Genomic DNA, 18,692 nt, shown 5'->3' with positions numbered 1-18,692 from the left:
CTGGTGCAGAGGAGTCAGGACAGCAGAGATGTGTCCCTGTAGTGGTCTGGCTGTAGCTGGTGCAGAGGAGTCAGGACAACAGAAATGTGTCCCTGTAGTGGTCTGGGTGTAGCTGGTGCAAAGGAGTCAGGACAGCAGAGATGTGTCCCTGTAGTGGTCTGGGTGTAGCTGGTGCAGAGGAGTCAGGACAGCAGAGATGTGTCCCTGTAGTGGTCTGGGTGTAGTTGGTGCAGAGGAGTCAGGACAGCAGAGATGTGTCCCTGTAGTGGTCTGGGTGTAGTTGGTGCAGAGGAGTCAGGACAGCAGAGATGTGTCCCTGTAGTGGTCTGGGTGTAGCTGGTGCAGAGGAGTCAGGACAGCAGAGATGTGTCCCTGTAGTGGTCTGGGTGTAGCTGGTGCAGAGGAGTCAGGACAGCAGAGATGTGTCCCTGTAGTGGTCTGGGTGTAGCTGGTGCAGAGGAGTCAGGACAGCAGAGATGTGTCCCTGTAGTGGTCTGGGTGTAGCTGGTGCAGAGGAGTCAGGACAACAGAGATGTGTCCCTGTAGTGGTCTGGCTGTAGCTGGTACAGAGGAGTCAGGACAACAGAGATGTGTCCCTGTAGTGGTCTGGGTGTAGCTGGTGCAGAGGAGTCAGGACAACAGAGATGTGTCCCTGTAGTGGTCTGGGTGTAGCTGGTGCAGAGGAGTCAGGCTCAGGACAGCAGAGATGTGTCCCTGTAGTGGTCTGGGTGTAGCTGGTGCAGAGGAGTCAGGACAGCAGAGATGTGTCCCTGTAGTGGTCTGGGTGTAGCTGGTACAGAGGAGTCAGGACAGCAGAGATGTGTCCCTGTAGTGGTCTGGGTGTAGCTGGTGCAGAGGAGTCAGGCGCAGGACAGCAGAGATGTGTCCCTGTAGTGGTCTGGGTGTAGCTGGTGCAGAGGAGTCAGGCTCAGGACAGCAGAGATGTGTCCCTGTAGTGGTCTGGGTGTAGCTGGTGCAGAGGAGTCAGGACAACAGAGATGTGTCCCTGTAGTGGTCTGGGTGTAGCTGGTGCAGAGGAGTCAGGACAGCAGAGATGTGTCCCTGTAGTGGTCTGGGTGTAGCTGGTGCAGAGGAGTCAAGCGCAGGACAGCAGAGATGTGTCCCTGTAGTGGTCTGGGTGTAGCTGGTGCAGAGGAGTCAAGCGCAGGACAGCAGAGATGTGTCCCTGTAGTGGTCTGGGTGTAGCTGGTGCAGAGGAGTCAGGACAGCAGAGATGTGTCCCTGTAGTGGTCTGGGTGTAGCTGGTGCAGAGGAGTCAGGACAGCAGAGATGTGTCCCTGTAGTGGTCTGGGTGTAGCTGGTGCAGAGGAGTCAGGACAGCAGAGATGTGTCCCTGTAGTGGTCTGGGTGTAGCTGGTGCAGAGGAGTCAGGACAGCAGAGATGTGTCCCTGTAGTGGTCTGGGTGTAGCTGGTGCAGAGGAGTCAGGACAGCAGAGATGTGTCCCTGTAGTGGTCTGGGTGTAGCTGGTGCAGAGGAGTCAGGACAGCAGAGATGTGTCCCTGTAGTGGTCTGGGTGTAGCTGGTGCAGAGGAGTCAGGACAACAGAGATGTGTCCCTGTAGTGGTCTGGCTGTAGCTGGTGCAGAGGAGTCAGGCGCAGGACAGCAGAGATGTGTCCCTGTAGTGGTCTGGGTGTAGCTGGTGCAGAGGAGTCAGGCGCAGGAGAGCAGAGATGTGTCCCTGTAGTGGTCTGGGTGTAGCTGGTGCAGAGGAGTCAGGCCAGCAGAGATGTGTCCCTGTAGTGGTCTGGGTGTAGCTGGTGCAGAGGAGTCAGGACAGCAGAGATGTGTCCCTGTAGTGGTCTGGGTGTAGCTGGTGCAGAGGAGTCAGGCTCAGGACAGCAGAGATGTGTCCCTGTAGTGGTCTGGGTGTAGCTGGTGCAGAGGAGTCAGGACAGCAGAGATGTGTCCCTGTAGTGGTCTGGGTGTAGCTGGTGCAGAGGAGTCAGGACAGCAGAGATGTGTCCCTGTAGTGGTCTGGGTGTAGCTGGTGCAGAGGAGTCAGGACAGCAGAGATGTGTCCCTGTAGTGGTCTGGGTGTAGCTGGTGCAGAGGAGTCAGGACAGCAGAGATGTGTCCCTGTAGTGGTCTGGGTGTAGCTGGTGCAGAGGAGTCAGGACAGCAGAGATGTGTCCCTGTAGTGGTCTGGGTGTAGCTGGTGCAGAGGAGTCAGGACAGCAGAGATGTGTCCCTGTAGTGGTCTGGGTGTAGCTGGTGCAGAGGAGTCAGGACAACAGAGATGTGTCCCTGTAGTGGTCTGGCTGTAGCTGGTGCAAAGGAGTCAGGACAACAGAGATGTGTCCCTGTAGTGGTCTGGGTGTAGCTGGTGCAGAGGAGTCAGGACAGCAGAGATGTGTCCCTGTAGTGGTCTGGGTGTAGCTGGTGCAGAGGAGTCAGGCTCAGGACAGCAGAGATGTGTCCCTGTAGTGGTCTGGGTGTAGCTGGTACAGAGGAGTCAGGACAACAGAGATGTGTCCCTGTAGTGGTCTGGGTGTAGCTGGTGCAGAGGAGTCAGGACAACAGAGATGTGTCCCTGTAGTGGTCTGGGTGTAGCTGGTGCAGAGGAGTCAGGCGCAGGACAGCAGAGATGTGTCCCTGTAATGGTCTGGGTGTAGCTGGTGCAGAGGAGTCAGGCTCAGGACAGCAGAGATGTGTCCCTGTAGTGGTCTGGGTGTAGCTGGTGCAGAGGAGTCAGGACAACAGAGATGTGTCCCTGTAGTGATCTGGGTGTAGCTGGTGCAGAGGAGTCAGGACAGCAGAGATGTGTCCCTGTAGTGGTCTGGGTGTAGCTGGTGCAGAGGAGTCAAGCGCAGGACAGCAGAGATGTGTCCCTGTAGTGGTCTGGGTGTAGCTGGTGCAGAGGAGTCAAGCGCAGGACAGCAGAGATGTGTCCCTGTAGTGGTCTGGGTGTAGCTGGTGCAGAGGAGTCAGGACAGCAGAGATGTGTCCCTGTAGTGGTCTGGGTGTAGCTGGTGCAGAGGAGTCAGGACAGCAGAGATGTGTCCCTGTAGTGGTCTGGGTGTAGCTGGTGCAGAGGAGTCAGGACAGCAGAGATGTGTCCCTGTAGTGGTCTGGGTGTAGCTGGTGCAGAGGAGTCAGGACAGCAGAGATGTGTCCCTGTAGTGGTCTGGGTGTAGCTGGTGCAGAGGAGTCAGGACAGCAGAGATGTGTCCCTGTAGTGGTCTGGGTGTAGCTGGTGCAGAGGAGTCAGGACAGCAGAGATGTGTCCCTGTAGTGGTCTGGGTGTAGCTGGTGCAGAGGAGTCAGGACAGCAGAGATGTGTCCCTGTAGTGGTCTGGGTGTAGCTGGTGCAGAGGAGTCAGGACAGCAGAGATGTGTCCCTGTAGTGGTCTGGGTGTAGGTGGTGCAGAGGAGTCAGGACAACAGAGATGTGTCCCTGTAGTGGTCTGGGTGTAGCTGGTGCAGAGGAGTCGGACTCAGGACAACAGAGATGTGTCCCTGTAGTGGTCTGGGTGTAGCTGGTGCAGAGGAGTCAGGACAGCAGAGATGTGTCCCTGTAGTGGTCTGGGTGTAGCTGGTGCAGAGGAGTCAGGCTCAGGACAACAGAGATGTGTCCCTGTAGTGGTCTGGGTGTAGCTGGTGCAGAGGAGTCAGGACAGCAGAGATGTGTCCCTGTAGTGGTCTGGGTGTAGCTGGTGCAGAGGAGTCAGGACAGCAGAGATGTGTCCCTGTAGTGGTCTGGGTGTAGCTGGTGCAGAGGAGTCAGGCTCAGGACAGCAGAGATGTGTCCCTGTAGTGGTCTGGGTGTAGCTGGTGCAGAGGAGTCAGGCTCAGGACAGCAGAGATGTGTCCCTGTAGTGGTCTGGGTGTAGCTGGTGCAGAGGAGTCAGGACAACAGAGATGTGTCCCTGTAGTGGTCTGGGTGTAGCTGGTGCAGAGGAGTCAGGACAACAGAGATGTGTCCCTGTAGTGGTCTGGGTGTAGCTGGTGCAGAGGAGTCAGGCTCAGGACAGCAGAGATGTGTCCCTGTAGTGGTCTGGGTGTAGCTGGTGCAGAGGAGTCAGGCGCAGGACAACAGAGATGTGTCCCTGTAGTGGTCTGGGTGTAGCTGGTGCAGAGGAGTCAGGACAGCAGAGATGTGTCCCTGTAGTGGTCTGGGTGTAGCTGGTGCAGAGGAGTCAGGACAGCAGAGATGTGTCCCTGTAGTGGTCTGGGTGTAGCTGGTGCAGAGGAGTCAGGACAGCAGAGATGTGTCCCTGTAGTGGTCTGGGTGTAGCTGGTGCAGAGGAGTCAGGACAGCAGAGATGTGTCCCTGTAGTGGTCTGGGTGTAGCTGGTGCAGAGGAGTCAGGACAGCAGAGATGTGTCCCTGTAGTGGTCTGGGTGTAGCTGGTGCAGAGGAGTCAGGACAGCAGAGATGTGTCCCTGTAGTGGTCTGGGTGTAGCTGGTGCAGAGGAGTCAGGACAACAGAGATGTGTCCCTGTAGTGGTCTGGCTGTAGCTGGTGCAGAGGAGTCAGGCGCAGGACAGCAGAGATGTGTCCCTGTAGTGGTCTGGGTGTAGCTGGTGCAGAGGAGTCAGGCGCAGGAGAGCAGAGATGTGTCCCTGTAGTGGTCTGGGTGTAGCTGGTGCAGAGGAGTCAGGCCAGCAGAGATGTGTCCCTGTAGTGGTCTGGGTGTAGCTGGTGCAGAGGAGTCAGGACAACAGAGATGTGTCCCTGTAGTGGTCTGGGTGTAGCTGGTGCAGATGAGTCAGGCGCAGGACAACAGAGATGTGTCCCTGTAGTGGTCTGGGTGTAGCTGGTGCAGAGGAGTCAGGACAACAGAGATGTGTCCCTGTAGTGGTCTGGGTGTAGCTGGTGCAGAGGAGTCAGGACAACAGAGATGTGTCCCTGTAGTGGTCTGGGTGTAGCTGGTGCAGAGGAGTCAGGCGCAGGACAGCAGAGATGTGTCCCTGTAGTGGTCTGGGTGTAGCTGGTGCAGATGAGTCAGGCGCAGGAGAGCAGAGATGTGTCCCTGTAGTGGTCTGGGTGTAGCTGGTGCAGAGGAGTCAGGCCAGCAGAGATGTGTCCCTGTAGTGGTCTGGGTGTAGCTGGTGCAGAGGAGTCAGGACAGCAGAGATGTGTCCCTGTAGTGGTCTGGGTGTAGCTGGTGCAGAGGAGTCAGGCGCAGGACAGCAGAGATGTGTCCCTGTAGTGGTCTGGGTGTAGCTGGTGCAGAGGAGTCAGGACAGCAGAGATGTGTCCCTGTAGTGGTCTGGCTGTAGCTGGTGCAGAGGAGTCAGGACAGCAGAGATGTGTCCCTGTAGTGGTCTGGGTGTAGCTGGTGCAGAGGAGTCAGGACAGCAGAGATGTGTCCCTGTAGTGGTCTGGGTGTAGCTGGTGCAGAGGAGTCAGGACAGCAGAGATGAGTCCCTGTAGTGGTCTGGGTGTAGCTGGTGCAGAGGAGTCAGGACAGCAGAGATGTGTCCCTGTAGTGGTCTGGGTGTAGCTGGTGCAGAGGAGTCAGGACAGCAGAGATGTGTCCCTGTAGTGGTCTGGCTGTAGCTGGTGCAGAGGAGTCAGGACAGCAGAGATGTGTCCCTGTAGTGGTCTGGCTGTAGCTGGTGCAGAGGAGTCAGGCGCAGGACAACAGAGATGTGTCCCTGTAGTGGTCTGGGTGTAGCTGGTGCAGAGGAGTCAGGCGCAGGACAGCAGAGATGTGTCCCTGTAGTGGTCTGGGTGTAGCTGGTGCAGAGGAGTCAGGCGCAGGACAGCAGAGATGTGTCCCTGTAGTGGTCTGGGTGTAGCTGGTGCAGAGGAGTCAGGACAGCAGAGATGTGTCCCTGTAGTGGTCTGGGTGTAGCTGGTGCAGAGGAGTCAGGCTCAGGACAGCAGAGATGTGTCCCTGTAGTGGTCTGGGTGTAGCTGGTGCAGAGGAGTCAGGACAGCAGAGATGTGTCCCTGTAGTGGTCTGGGTGTAGCTGGTGCAGAGGAGTCAGGCTCAGGACAACAGAGATGTGTCCCTGTAGTGGTCTGGGTGTAGCTGGTGCAGAGGAGTCAGGCTCAGGACAACAGAGATGTGTCCCTGTAGTGGTCTGGGTGTAGCTGGTGCAGAGGAGTCAGGCGCAGGACAACAGAGATGTGTCCCTGTAGTGGTCTGGGTGTAGCTGGTGCAGAGGAGTCAGGACAACAGAGATGTGTCCCTGTAGTGGTCTGGGTGTAGCTGGTGCAGAGGAGTCAGGCGCAGGACAACAGAGATGTGTCCCTGTAGTGGTCTGGGTGTAGCTGGTGCAGAGGAGTCAGGCGCAGGACAACAGAGATGTGTCCCTGTAGTGGTCTGGGTGTAGCTGGTGCAGAGGAGTCAGGCGCAGGACAGCAGAGATGTGTCCCTGTAGTGGTCTGGGTGTAGCTGGTGCAGAGGAGTCAGGCGCAGGACAGCAGAGATGTGTCCCTGTAGTGGTCTGGGTGTAGCTGGTGCAGAGGAGTCAGGCGGAGGACAGCAGAGATGTGTCCCTGTAGTGGTCTGGGTGTAGCTGGTGCAGAGGAGTCAGGCTCAGAACAACAGAGATGTGTCCCTGTAGTGGTCTGGGTGTAGCTGGTGCAGAGGAGTCAGGCGGAGGACAGCAGAGATGTGTCCCTGTAGTGGTCTGGGTGTAGCTGGTGCAGAGGAGTCAGGCTCAGAACAACAGAGATGTGTCCCTGTAGTGGTCTGGGTGTAGCTGGTGCAGAGGAGTCAGGACAGCAGAGATGTGTCCCTGTAGTGGTCTGGGTGTAGCTGGTGCAGAGGAGTCAGGCGCAGGACAGCAGAGATGTGTCCCTGTAGTGGTCTGGGTGTAGCTGGTGCAGAGGAGTCAGGACAGCAGAGATGTGTCCCTGTAGTGGTCTGGGTGTAGCTGGTGCAGAGGAGTCAGGCGCAGGACAGCAGAGATGTGTCCCTGTAGTGGTCTGGGTGTAGCTGGTGCAGAGGAGTCAGGCGCAGGACAGCAGAGATGTGTCCCTGTAGTGGTCTGGGTGTAGCTGGTGCAGAGGAGTCAGGCTCAGGACAACAGAGATGTGTCCCTGTAGTGGTCTGGGTGTAGCTGGTGCAGAGGAGTCAGGCTCAGAACAACAGAGATGTGTCCCTGTAGTGGTCTGGGTGTAGCTGGTGCAGAGGAGTCAGGCGCAGGACAACAGAGATGTGTCCCTGTAGTGGTCTGGGTGTAGCTGGTGCAGAGGAGTCAGGCGCAGGACAACAGAGATGTGTCCCTGTAGTGGTCTGGGTGTAGCTGGTGCAGAGGAGTCAGGCGGAGGACAGCAGAGATGTGTCCCTGTAGTGGTCTGGGTGTAGCTGGTGCAGAGGTCAGGACAACAGAGATGGTCCCTGTAGTGGTCTGGGTGTAGCTGGTGCAGAGGAGTCAGGCGGAGGACAGCAGAGATGTGTCCCTGTAGTGGTCTGGGTGTAGCTGGTGCAGAGGAGTCAGGCTCAGAACAACAGAGATGTGTCCCTGTAGTGGTCTGGGTGTAGCTGGTGCAGAGGAGTCAGGCGGAGGACAGCAGAGATGTGTCCCTGTAGTGGTCTGGGTGTAGCTGGTGCAGAGGAGTCAGGCTCAGAACAACAGAGATGTGTCCCTGTAGTGGTCTGGGTGTAGCTGGTGCAGAGGAGTCAGGACAGCAGAGATGTGTCCCTGTAGTGGTCTGGGTGTAGCTGGTGCAGAGGAGTCAGGCTCAGGACAGCAGAGATGTGTCCCTGTAGTGGTCTGGGTGTAGCTGGTGCAGAGGAGTCAGGACAGCAGAGATGTGTCCCTGTAGTGGTCTGGGTGTAGCTGGTGCAGAGGAGTCAGGCGCAGGACAACAGAGATGTGTCCCTGTAGTGGTCTGGGTGTAGCTGGTGCAGAGGAGTCAGGCGGAGGACAGCAGAGATGTGTCCCTGTAGTGGTCTGGGTGTAGCTGGTGCAGAGGAGTCAGGCGCAGGACAACAGAGATGTGTCCCTGTAGTGGTCTGGGTGTAGCTGGTGCAGAGGAGTCAGGCTCAGAACAACAGAGATGTGTCCCTGTAGTGGTCTGGGTGTAGCTGGTGCAGAGGAGTCAGGCGCAGGACAACAGAGATGTGTCCCTGTAGTGGTCTGGGTGTAGCTGGTGCAGAGGAGTCAGGCGCAGGACAACAGAGATGTGTCCCTGTAGTGGTCTGGGTGTAGCTGGTGCAGAGGAGTCAGGCGCAGGACAGCAGAGATGTGTCCCTGTAGTGGTCTGGGTGTAGCTGGTGCAGAGGAGTCAGGCGCAGGACAACAGAGATGTGTCCCTGTAGTGGTCTGGGTGTAGCTGGTGCAGAGGAGTCAGGCGGAGGACAGCAGAGATGTGTCCCTGTAGTGGTCTGGGTGTAGCTGGTGCAGAGGAGTCAGGCTCAGAACAACAGAGATGTGTCCCTGTAGTGGTCTGGGTGTAGCTGGTGCAGAGGAGTCAGGCGGAGGACAGCAGAGATGTGTCCCTGTAGTGGTCTGGGTGTAGCTGGTGCAGAGGAGTCAGGCTCAGAACAACAGAGATGTGTCCCTGTAGTGGTCTGGGTGTAGCTGGTGCAGAGGAGTCAGGACAGCAGAGATGTGTCCCTGTAGTGGTCTGGGTGTAGCTGGTGCAGAGGAGTCAGGCTCAGGACAGCAGAGATGTGTCCCTGTAGTGGTCTGGGTGTAGCTGGTGCAGAGGAGTCAGGACAGCAGAGATGTGTCCCTGTAGTGGTCTGGGTGTAGCTGGTGCAGAGGAGTCAGGACAACAGAGATGTGTCCCTGTAGTGGTCTGGGTGTAGCTGGTGCAGAGGAGTCAGGACAACAGAGATGTGTCCCTGTAGTGGTCTGGCTGTAGCTGGTGCAGAGGAGTCAGGCTCAGGACAGCAGAGATGTGTCCCTGTAGTGGTCTGGGTGTAGCTGGTGCAGAGGAGTCAGGACAGCAGAGATGTGTCCCTGTAGTGGTCTGGGTGTAGCTGGTACAGAGGAGTCAGGACAGCAGAGATGTGTAACACAAGTAACTCAAATATTCCAATAACACGTCGTAGGGACCGAACATACGTAAAACAAACACGCACAAAAACCATGGGCAAAACAGAGGGTTAAATAATTAACATGTAATTGGGGGATTGAAACCAGGTGTGTAAAACAAAGACAAAACAAATGGAAAACGAAAATTGGATCGGCAATGGCAAGAAGGCCCGGTGACGTCGACCGCCGAACGCCGCCCGAACGAGGAGAGGGACCGACTTTTTGGCGGAAGTCGTGACACGAACATTAATTTACTGTTTGCGTATGACATGACTACAATAGTTCAATCCTGTACGGCACCTTTATTTGAATTTCTAGTAGGAAATATAGGAAATATTATGTTGACCATTCTGTCATTACTATAGTACTATTATGTTGACCATTCTGTCATTACTATAGTACTATTATGTTGACCATTCTGTCATTACTATAGTACTATTATGTTGACCATTCTGTCATTACATAATATTATGTTGACCATTCTGTCATTACTATAGTACTATTATGTTGACCATTCTGTCATTACTATAGTACTATTATGTTGACCATTCTGTCATTACTATAGTACTATTATGTTGACCATTCTGTCATTACCTAATATTACGTTGACTATTCTGTCATTACTATAGTACTATTATGTTGACCATTCTGTTATTACTATAGTACTATTATGTTGACCATTCTGTCATTACTATAGTACTATTATGTTGACCATTCTGTCATTACTATAGTACTATTATGTTGACCATTCTGTCATTACTATAGTACTATTATGTTGACTATTCTGTCATTACTATAGTACTATTATGTTGACCATTCTGTCATTACTATAGTACTATTATGTTGACCATTCTGTCATTACTATAGTACTATTATGTTGACCATTCTGTCATTACTATAGTACTATTATGTTGACCATTCTGTCATTACTATAGTACTATTATGTTGACCATTCTGTCATTACTATAGTACTATTATGTTGACCATTCTGTCATTACTATAGTACTATTATGTTGACCATTCTGTCATTACTATAGTACTATTATGTTGACCATTCTGTCATTACATAATATTATGTTGACCATTCTGTCATTACTATAGTACTATTATGTTGACCATTCTGTCATTACTATAGTATTATTATGTTGACCATTCTGTCATTACATTTACATTTACATTCTTGTTTTTATAAGACACGAACACAGTCAACTTACACACAGCTCTGACACACACACTTATCCCACCTAACCACTAAGCTACCTAATATATATATAATAATATAATAATACATGCCATTTAGCTGACGCTTTTATCCAAAGCGACTTACAGTCATGTGTGCATACATTCTACGTATGGGTGGTCCCGGGAATCGAACCCACTACCCTGGAGTTACAAGCGCCATGCTCTACCAACTGAGCTACAGAAGGACCATAACGTTGTTGCGGTGAGTGGAATTGGTTCCACTCCAATAGAAAGCTTATCATTTAACTACTGTAGGTTTAAAAGTTCCTATCAGCATTATATCATTTGAATCGCCCATTATTGGCCCTGGTTCAGCAGCAGACTTCCAATCATTTGTGTGGATGTATTTTCCTTCTGCAAGGACTGCCGTAACGAGCCTCTGTGTTCCCCCAACACCAGCCTTGCCAGAACTTTTTGGGCTGGTCTGTTTCGGGATTTTTCAAATTATGATTTTTTCCGACTGACATTACATTTTGTCATTGAAATGTCCCTAGGACATTTAACACTAAACAGCCACCAAAGTTAGATGTTTGGAGGGAATGAGGGGGATTTCAATGTCTGTCAAAGTCTGCTTTGAAAAACAAAAACCTGTTAGATAATCTCCAAATTGGAAAAACTACAGGAATTATATTCAAATTAGTTATAATAGAGTATCAAATCATACAACCTTATTTCACTTGTTCAAACACCTTCAGAATTATACTAGACTCCCTGAAGCTCCAGTAAAATTCTCTTGACAACAAGCATTCGAAGTAAAAATAGACTCCCTGAAGCGTCGCTCGTCAGATACATTTATTTTCTGTGTCATCACCTCTCATGGGTTTGAATGTATTCACACAACTGATAATTGAAGAGACAAGCAGAGGATTAATTTCAAAATAGTTTTACACGCTTTTTATTCTCACCAAACTGTTGCTAAGAAACTGGTGATGAATGTAATTGATTGAGCGGATGATTTACCGCAGAGTGGATGATTTACTGCAGAGCGGAAGATTTACTGCAGAGCGGATGATTTACTGCAGAGCGGATGATTTACTGCAGAGCGGATGATTTACCGCAGAGCGGATGATTTACTGCAGAGCGGATGATTTACTGCAGAGCGGATGATTTACCGCAGAGCGGATGATTTACCGCAGAGCGGATGATTTACCGCAGAGCGGATGATTTACCGCAGAGCGAATGATTTACTGCAGAGCGAATGATTTACTGCAGAGCGGAAGATTTACTGCAGAGCGAAAGATTTACCGCAGAGCGGATGCTTTACCGCAGAGCTACAATGGATCAACAACATTGTAGTTACTCTACAATACTAACCTAAATGACCGTGACAAGAAGGAAGCCTGTACAGAATAGAAATGTTCCAAAACATGCTTCCTGTTTGGAATAAGGCACTAAAGGAAAACAGCTAAAAAATGTGGCAAAGAAATTAACTTTACATCCTGAACAAGTGTTATGTTTGGGGCAAATCCAACACAACACATCACCCTCTTCATATTTCAAGCATGGTGATGGCTGCATCACGTTATGGGTGTGCTTGTCATCAGCATTTTGAATACAAGCAAACGGAATAGAGCTAAGCACAGGCAAAATCCTAGAGGAAACCCTGTTTTAGTCTGATTTCCAATAGACACAGAGACTAATTCAGCAGGTCAATAAACTAAAACACAAGGCCAAATCTATACTGGAGTTGCTTACCAAGATGACATTGAATGTTCCTGAGTGGCCGAGTTACACTTTTGACTTAAATCAGCTTAAATGGCTGTCTAGCAATGATCAACAGCCAACTTGACAGAGCTTGAAGAATTAAAAAGAATAATGTGCAAATATTGTAATATTCAGGTGTGCAAAGCTCTTAGAGACTTACCCAGAAAGACTCACATCTGTAATCGCTGGCAAAGGCTTTTTTATTTAAATAGTCAAGTCAGTTAAGAACAACTTATTTTCGTTGACGGCCTAGGAACAGTGGGCAGAACGACAGAATTCTACCTTGTCAGCTCGGGGATTCAAACTTGCTTCTGGTTATTTGTCCAACGCTCTAACCACTAGGCTACCCTGCTGCCCCAAAGGTGATTTGCTGCCAAAGGTGATTCTAACATGTATTGACCCAAGGTTGTGAATACTTATGTAAATTAGATTTTTTTTATTTGATTTCATTTGCAACAAATTTGCCAAAAAAGCTACAAACTCGTTCACTTTGTCTTTATGAGGTATCGTGTGTAGATGGGTGAGAAACAAATCTCAATTGAATCCATTTTGAATTCAGGCTGTAACAGAATGTGTAATAAGTCAAGGTGTAATGAATACTATCTGGAAGTTTCCCTAACCATGAAACTGCACAGTTTCTTCATATCAGAAGTGTTGGTAACTATATGTTTTATGTTGCGTTTCTATTATTACTTACAATGGGCCTCAGGATGGCATCTCTGTGCATTCAAATTGCCGTCGGTAAAATAACATGCCATTGTGTTCGTTGTCCGTAGCTCGTACCATAACCCCACCGCCACCATGGGGCACTCTGTTCACAACGTTGACATCAACAAACCGCTCCCCCCTAATATATCACCAGATATACGTGGTCTGCGGTTGTGAGGCCGGTTGGAAGTTCAGCCAAATTCTCTGAAACGAAATTGGAGGCGGATAATGGTTGAGAAATGAACGTTAAAATTCTCTGGCAACAGCTCTGGTGGACATTCCTGCAGTCAGCATGCCAATTGCACGTTCCCTCAAAACTTGAGACATCTGTGGTATTGTGTTGTGTGAAAACTACACATTTTAGAGTGGCATTTTATTGTCCCCATCACAAGGTGCACCTGTGTAACGAGCAATGCTGTTAAATCAGCTTCTTGATATGCCACACCTGTCAGGTGGATGGATAATTTTGACAAAGGAGAAATGCTCAACTAACAGGGATGTAAAAAAAAATGTGTGCACAACATTTAGGAGAAATAAGCTTTTTGTGCATGAAAAATTCAGCTCAAGAAAACATGGGACCAACACTTTACATGTTGTGTTTATATTTTGTGCACAGTATCAGTCAAAATATTGGACACTATATACTTTTTGCAGATGTCTTCAATACTAGTGTGGATAATCATAATACTGTGTATATATACAGTACCAGTCAAACCTTTGGACACTACTCATTCTAGGGGTTTTCTTTATTTTTACTATTTTATACATTGTAGAATAATAGTGAAGAGGTCAACACTATGAAATAACACATATGGAATCATGGAGTAACCAGAAAAGTGTGAAATAAATCCAAAAATTTTTGAGATTCTTCAAAGTCGCCACCCTTTTGCCTTGACAGCTTTGCACACTGTTGGTATTGTCTCAACCAGCTTCGTGAGGTAGTCACCTGGAATGCATTTTAATTAACACGTGCGCCATGCTAAAAGTTAATTTGCGGAATTTCTTTTCCTTAGCGGCTTTGAGACGATCAGTTGTGTTGTGACAAGTTAGGGGTGGTATACAGAACATAGCCATATTTGGTAAAAGACCAAGTCCATATTATGGCAAGAACAGCTCAAATAAGCAAAGAGAAACTACAGTCCATCATTACTTTAAGACATGAAGGTCAGTCAATATGGAAAATGTGAAGAACTTTGAAAGTTTCTTCAAGTTCAGTCGCAAAAACCATCAAGCACTATGATGAAACTGGCTCTCGTGACGACCGCCACAGGAAAGGAAGACCCAGAGTTACCTCTGCTGCAGAGGACAAGTTCATTAGAGTTACCAGCCTCAGAAATTGCAGCCAAAATAAATGCTTCACAGAGTTCAAGTAACAGACACATCTCAACATCAACTGTTCATAAGAGACTGCGTGAATTAGGCCTTCATTGTAGCGGGTGCGTAATTGGCAGCAGAGAAGTCAGGCGCAGGAGAGCAGAACTGGGTGATAACCGGAGATGTATTAAGCAAAACCAACGGCATCCAGAACAAAATAAATAGGCACAAAAATAACCCGTCGTGCGCTCACGGGGAACGGGAACAAGCACTACAATAAACAATCCCACACAAAGACATGGGGGGGACAGAGGGTTAAATACACAACAAGCACGACAATAAACAATCCCACACAAAGACATGGGGGGGACAGAGGGTTAAATACACAACAAGCACTACAATAAACAATCCCACACAAAGACATGGGGGGGACAGAGGGTTAAATACACAACAAGCACGACAATAAACAATCCCACACAAAGACATGGGGGGGACAGAGGGTTAAATACACAACAAGCACGACAATAAACAATCCCACACAAAGACATGGGGGGGACAGAGGGTTAAATACACAACAAGCACTACAATAAACAATCCCACACAAAGACATGGGGGGGAACAGAGGGTTAAATATACAACAAGCACGACAATAAACAATCCCACACAAAGACATGGGGGGAACAGAGGGTTAAATACACAACAAGCACTACAATAAACAATCCCACACAAAGACATGGGGGGAACAGAGGGTTAAATACACAACAAGTAATTGAGGGAATTGAAACCAGGTGTGAGGAAAAACAAGAAAAAACACATGGAAAATGAAAAGTTAATTGATGATGGCTGTAAGACCGACGACGCCGAGCGCTGCCCGAACAAGGAGAGGACCCGACTTCGGCGGAAGTTGTGACATTCATGGTCGAATATCTGCAAAGAAACGACTACTGAAGGACACCAATAAAAAGAACAGACTTTTACTTGGGTCAATAAACAAGTGAACGGATGATCTCTGGATGTGTGGTTCCCACCGTGAAGCATGGAGGAGGAGGTGTTATGGTGTGGGGGTGCTTTTTTTCGTGACACTGTCAGTGATTTATTTAGAATTTAAGGCACACTTAACCAGCATGGCTACCACAGCATTCTGTAGTGACACGCCATCCCATCTGGTTTGTGATTAGTGGGACTATCATTTGTTTTTCAACAGGACAATGACCCAGCACACCTTCAGGCTGTATAAGGGCCATTTGACCAAGAAGAAGAGAGACGGAGTGCTGCATCAGATGACCTGGCCTCCACAATCACCCGACCTCAACCCAATTGAGATGGTTTGGGAAGAGTTGGACCGCAGAGTGAAGGAAAAGCAGCCAACATGTGCTCAGGATATGTGGGAACTCGCATGCTGGAAAAGCATTCCAGGTGATGCTGGTTGAGAGAAGAGTGTGCAAAGCTGTCATCAAGGCAATGGGTGGATACTTTGAAGAATCTCAAATATAAAATATATTTTGATTTGTTTAACACTTTTTTGTTTACTTCATGATTCCATATGTGTTATTTCATAGTTTTGACGTCTTCACTGTTATTCTAGTTACCTCTGATCTGATCAAAACCAGTCCTCTCAGGTTTGACTAAAACACAGCAGGTTGGAGAGCAAATGCTTTTTTCTGACAAACAGGCCAAAACCTTTTCAAAGTCTCATGACACAAGAGCGTCCATTATCTGAATACATTCACACCCACGATCCTGTACATTAACAACTATGCAGTGTTATACTACTAAGGTCTTGATAATTACTAAAAGCAATTTGCACAGACTATAAATGCTTCCGTGCTGGCCCTCTTAAGGGGAGAATACACACCTATATCCTTCTACAGAGACGAGATGCAAGTGGTGCTTTGTGACGGTTAACTTTCCTGAGAAAAATGAAATTCCAAAACGTTAAAACACCCAAAAATTAAAAACACAAAACAATGACATGATGTCTTTCTTTAAATAGCATGAGTACTCTGACAGCGGTCGAGTCTTTGGTCACATTCTCATGATGCTTCGCTGGAATGGAAACGTCAGGAGCCACAGACGAACTCAGTGATGCTCTACGCCGCCGAGAAGGTAGATCTGACAGAATCTTCTCGTAACTGACGATGCTTCCCGATGTCATGTTCCTCCCTGGCGGCGCGTCTCTCAATGGTTATAGTGTAGTTCTTCCTGTTACGAAAAACAACAAAAAAGCTTTGAGTTCATTACAATTTTATTTAGACAATAATATATGTTTACTGTGATGCTTAATGTATAGCTGTCATGTCTGTATTCCCACTATAGATGTCTGTATACCCCCTATAGATGTAATGTCTGTATTCCCCCTATAGATGTAATGTCTGTATTCCCCCTATAGATGTCATGTCTGTATTCCCACTATAGCTGTCATGTCTGTATTCCCACTATAGATGTCTGTATTCCCCTATAGATGTAGTGTCTGTATTCCCCTATAGATGTCTGTATTCCCCTATAGATGTAATGTCTGTATTCCCCTATAGATGTCATGTCTGTATTCCCCTATAGATGTAAAGTCTGTATTCCCCTATAGCTGTAATGTCTGTATTCCCACTATAGATGTCTGTATTCCCCTATAGATGTCTGTATTCCCCTAGAGCTGGCATGTCTGTATTCCCCTATAGCTGTCATGTCTGTATTCCCCTATAGATGTCATGTCTGTATTCCCCTATAGATGTCATGTCTGTATTCCCCTATAGCTGTCATGTCTGTATTCCCACTATAGCTGTCATGTCTGTATTCCCACTATAGATGTCTGTATTCCCCTATAGATGTAATGTCTGTATTCCCCTATAGCTGTCATGTCTGTATTCCCACTATAGATGTCTGTATTCCCCTATAGATGTAATGTCTGTATTCCCCCTATAGATGTCATGTCTGTATTCCCACTATAGATGTCTGTATTCCCCTATAGATGTAATGTCTGTATTCCCCCTATAGATGTAATGTCTGTATTCCCCTATAGATGTCATGTCTGTATTCCCCTATAGCTGTAATGTCTGTATTCCCCTATAGATGTAATGTCTGTATTCCCCTATAGCTGTAATGTCTGTATTCCCCTATAGATGTAATGTCTGTATTCCCCTATAGCTGTAATGTCTGTATTCCCACTATAGCTGTCATGTCTGTATTCCCACTATAGATGTCTGTATTCCCCTATAGATGTAATGTCTGTATTCCCCTATAGCTGTAATGTCTGTATTCCCCTATAGATGTCTGTATTCCCCTATAGATGTAATGTCTGTATTCCCCTTATAGATGTCTGTATTCCCCTATAGATGTAATGTCTGTATTCCCCTATAGCTGTAATATCTGTATTCCCACTATAGATGTCTGTATTCCCCCTATAGATGTCTGTATTCCCCTATAGATGTAATGTCTGTATTCCCCTATAGATGTAATGTCTGTATTCCCCTATAGCTGTAATGTCTGTATTCCCCTATAGATGTAATGTCTGTATTCCCACTATAGATGTCTGTATTCCCCTATAGATGTCATGTCTGTATTCCCCTATAGTTGTTATGTCTGTATTCCCGCTATAGATGTTATGTCTGTATTCCCCTATATATGTCATGTCTGTATTCCCCTATATATGTAATGTCTGTATTCCCGCTATAGATGTCATGTCTGTATTCCCCTATAGATGTCATGTCTGTATTCCCCTATAGATGTAATGTCTGTATTCCCCTATAGATGTCATGTCTGTATTCCCCCTATATATGTAATGTCTGTATTCCCCTATAGATGTCATGTCTGTATTCCCCTATAGCTGTCTTGTCTGTATTCCCCTATAGATGTCATGTCTGTATTCCCCCTATAGATGTCATGTCTGTATTCCCCCTATAGATGTCATGTCTGTATTCCCCCTATAGATGTCATGTCTGTATTCCCCCTATAGATGTAATGTCTGTATTCCCCCTATAGATGTAATGTCTGTATTCCCCCTATAGATGTCATGTCTGTATTCCCCCTATAGATGTCATGTCTGTATTCCCCCTATAGATGTCATGTCTGTATTCCCCCTATAGATGTCATGTCTGTATTCCCCCTATAGATGTCATGTCTGTATTCCCCCTATAGATGTCATGTCTGTATTCCCCCTATAGATGTCATGTCTGTATTCCCCCTATAGATGTAATGTCTGTATTCCCCCTATAGATGTCATGTCTGTATTCCCCCTATAGATGTCATGTCTGTATTCCCCCTATAGATGTCATGTCTGTATTCCCCCTATAGATGTCATGTCTGTATTCCCCCTATAGATGTCATGTCTGTATTCCCCCTATATATGTAATGTCTGTATTCCCCCTATAGATGTCATGTCTGTATTCCCCCTATAGATGTCATGTCTGTATTCCCCCTATAGCTGTCAGTCATTATGCTTTTCCTGTAGATCAGTGCTGTCTTTGAGGTTAAAATGAAGCTCGAATCCAGTTGAAATGAGCCAAACACCACTGAACGTAACTTTCAGTTTTACCTGATGAAGTAGAAGGCTATGAGCAGTGCAGTCCCCAGCAGAGCTCCCACTACGATCCCAGTAACAGCAGATACTCCTAGTCCACCTGCTCGGAGAGGAAGACGGAGGCTATTAGTTAGGCTAACGACACCTCTGCTACACACCTGTGATACACTATATTTTTAACTTGATTGTCTGGAGTGTCAGATAGGTGGGGTGTGCAGGTATTCTGCCCTGACTACCTCAGACAAGCT

The 18,692-nt window shown here is 48.2% G+C and overlaps 1 protein-coding gene across 1 annotated transcript in view; it reads right to left on the bottom strand.

The window, feature by feature from the left end:
* Nucleotides 1-13,202: 13,202 nt before the first annotated feature.
* The window catches only part of LOC118379407 (atrial natriuretic peptide receptor 3-like), a 98,235-nt gene continuing 92,745 nt past the window's right edge, over nucleotides 13,203-18,692 (bottom strand). The window contains exons 6-7 of the mRNA XM_052462655.1: nucleotides 18,460-18,544; nucleotides 13,203-16,136 (exon numbers count right to left, since the gene is read on the bottom strand). Of these exons, the coding sequence (XP_052318615.1) occupies nucleotides 16,025-16,136; nucleotides 18,460-18,544 (197 nt within the window). The 3' untranslated portion in view covers nucleotides 13,203-16,024. The remainder of the gene's footprint in view (nucleotides 16,137-18,459; nucleotides 18,545-18,692) is intronic.

Source organism: Oncorhynchus keta, chromosome 14 (genome assembly GCF_023373465.1).
Source record: "Oncorhynchus keta strain PuntledgeMale-10-30-2019 chromosome 14, Oket_V2, whole genome shotgun sequence".
In the NCBI taxonomy this organism is placed as follows: Eukaryota; Metazoa; Chordata; class Actinopteri; order Salmoniformes; family Salmonidae; genus Oncorhynchus; species Oncorhynchus keta.
The sequence above is the reverse complement of the archived record's forward strand: the minus strand, read 5'-3'. Positions and strand labels throughout refer to the sequence as shown.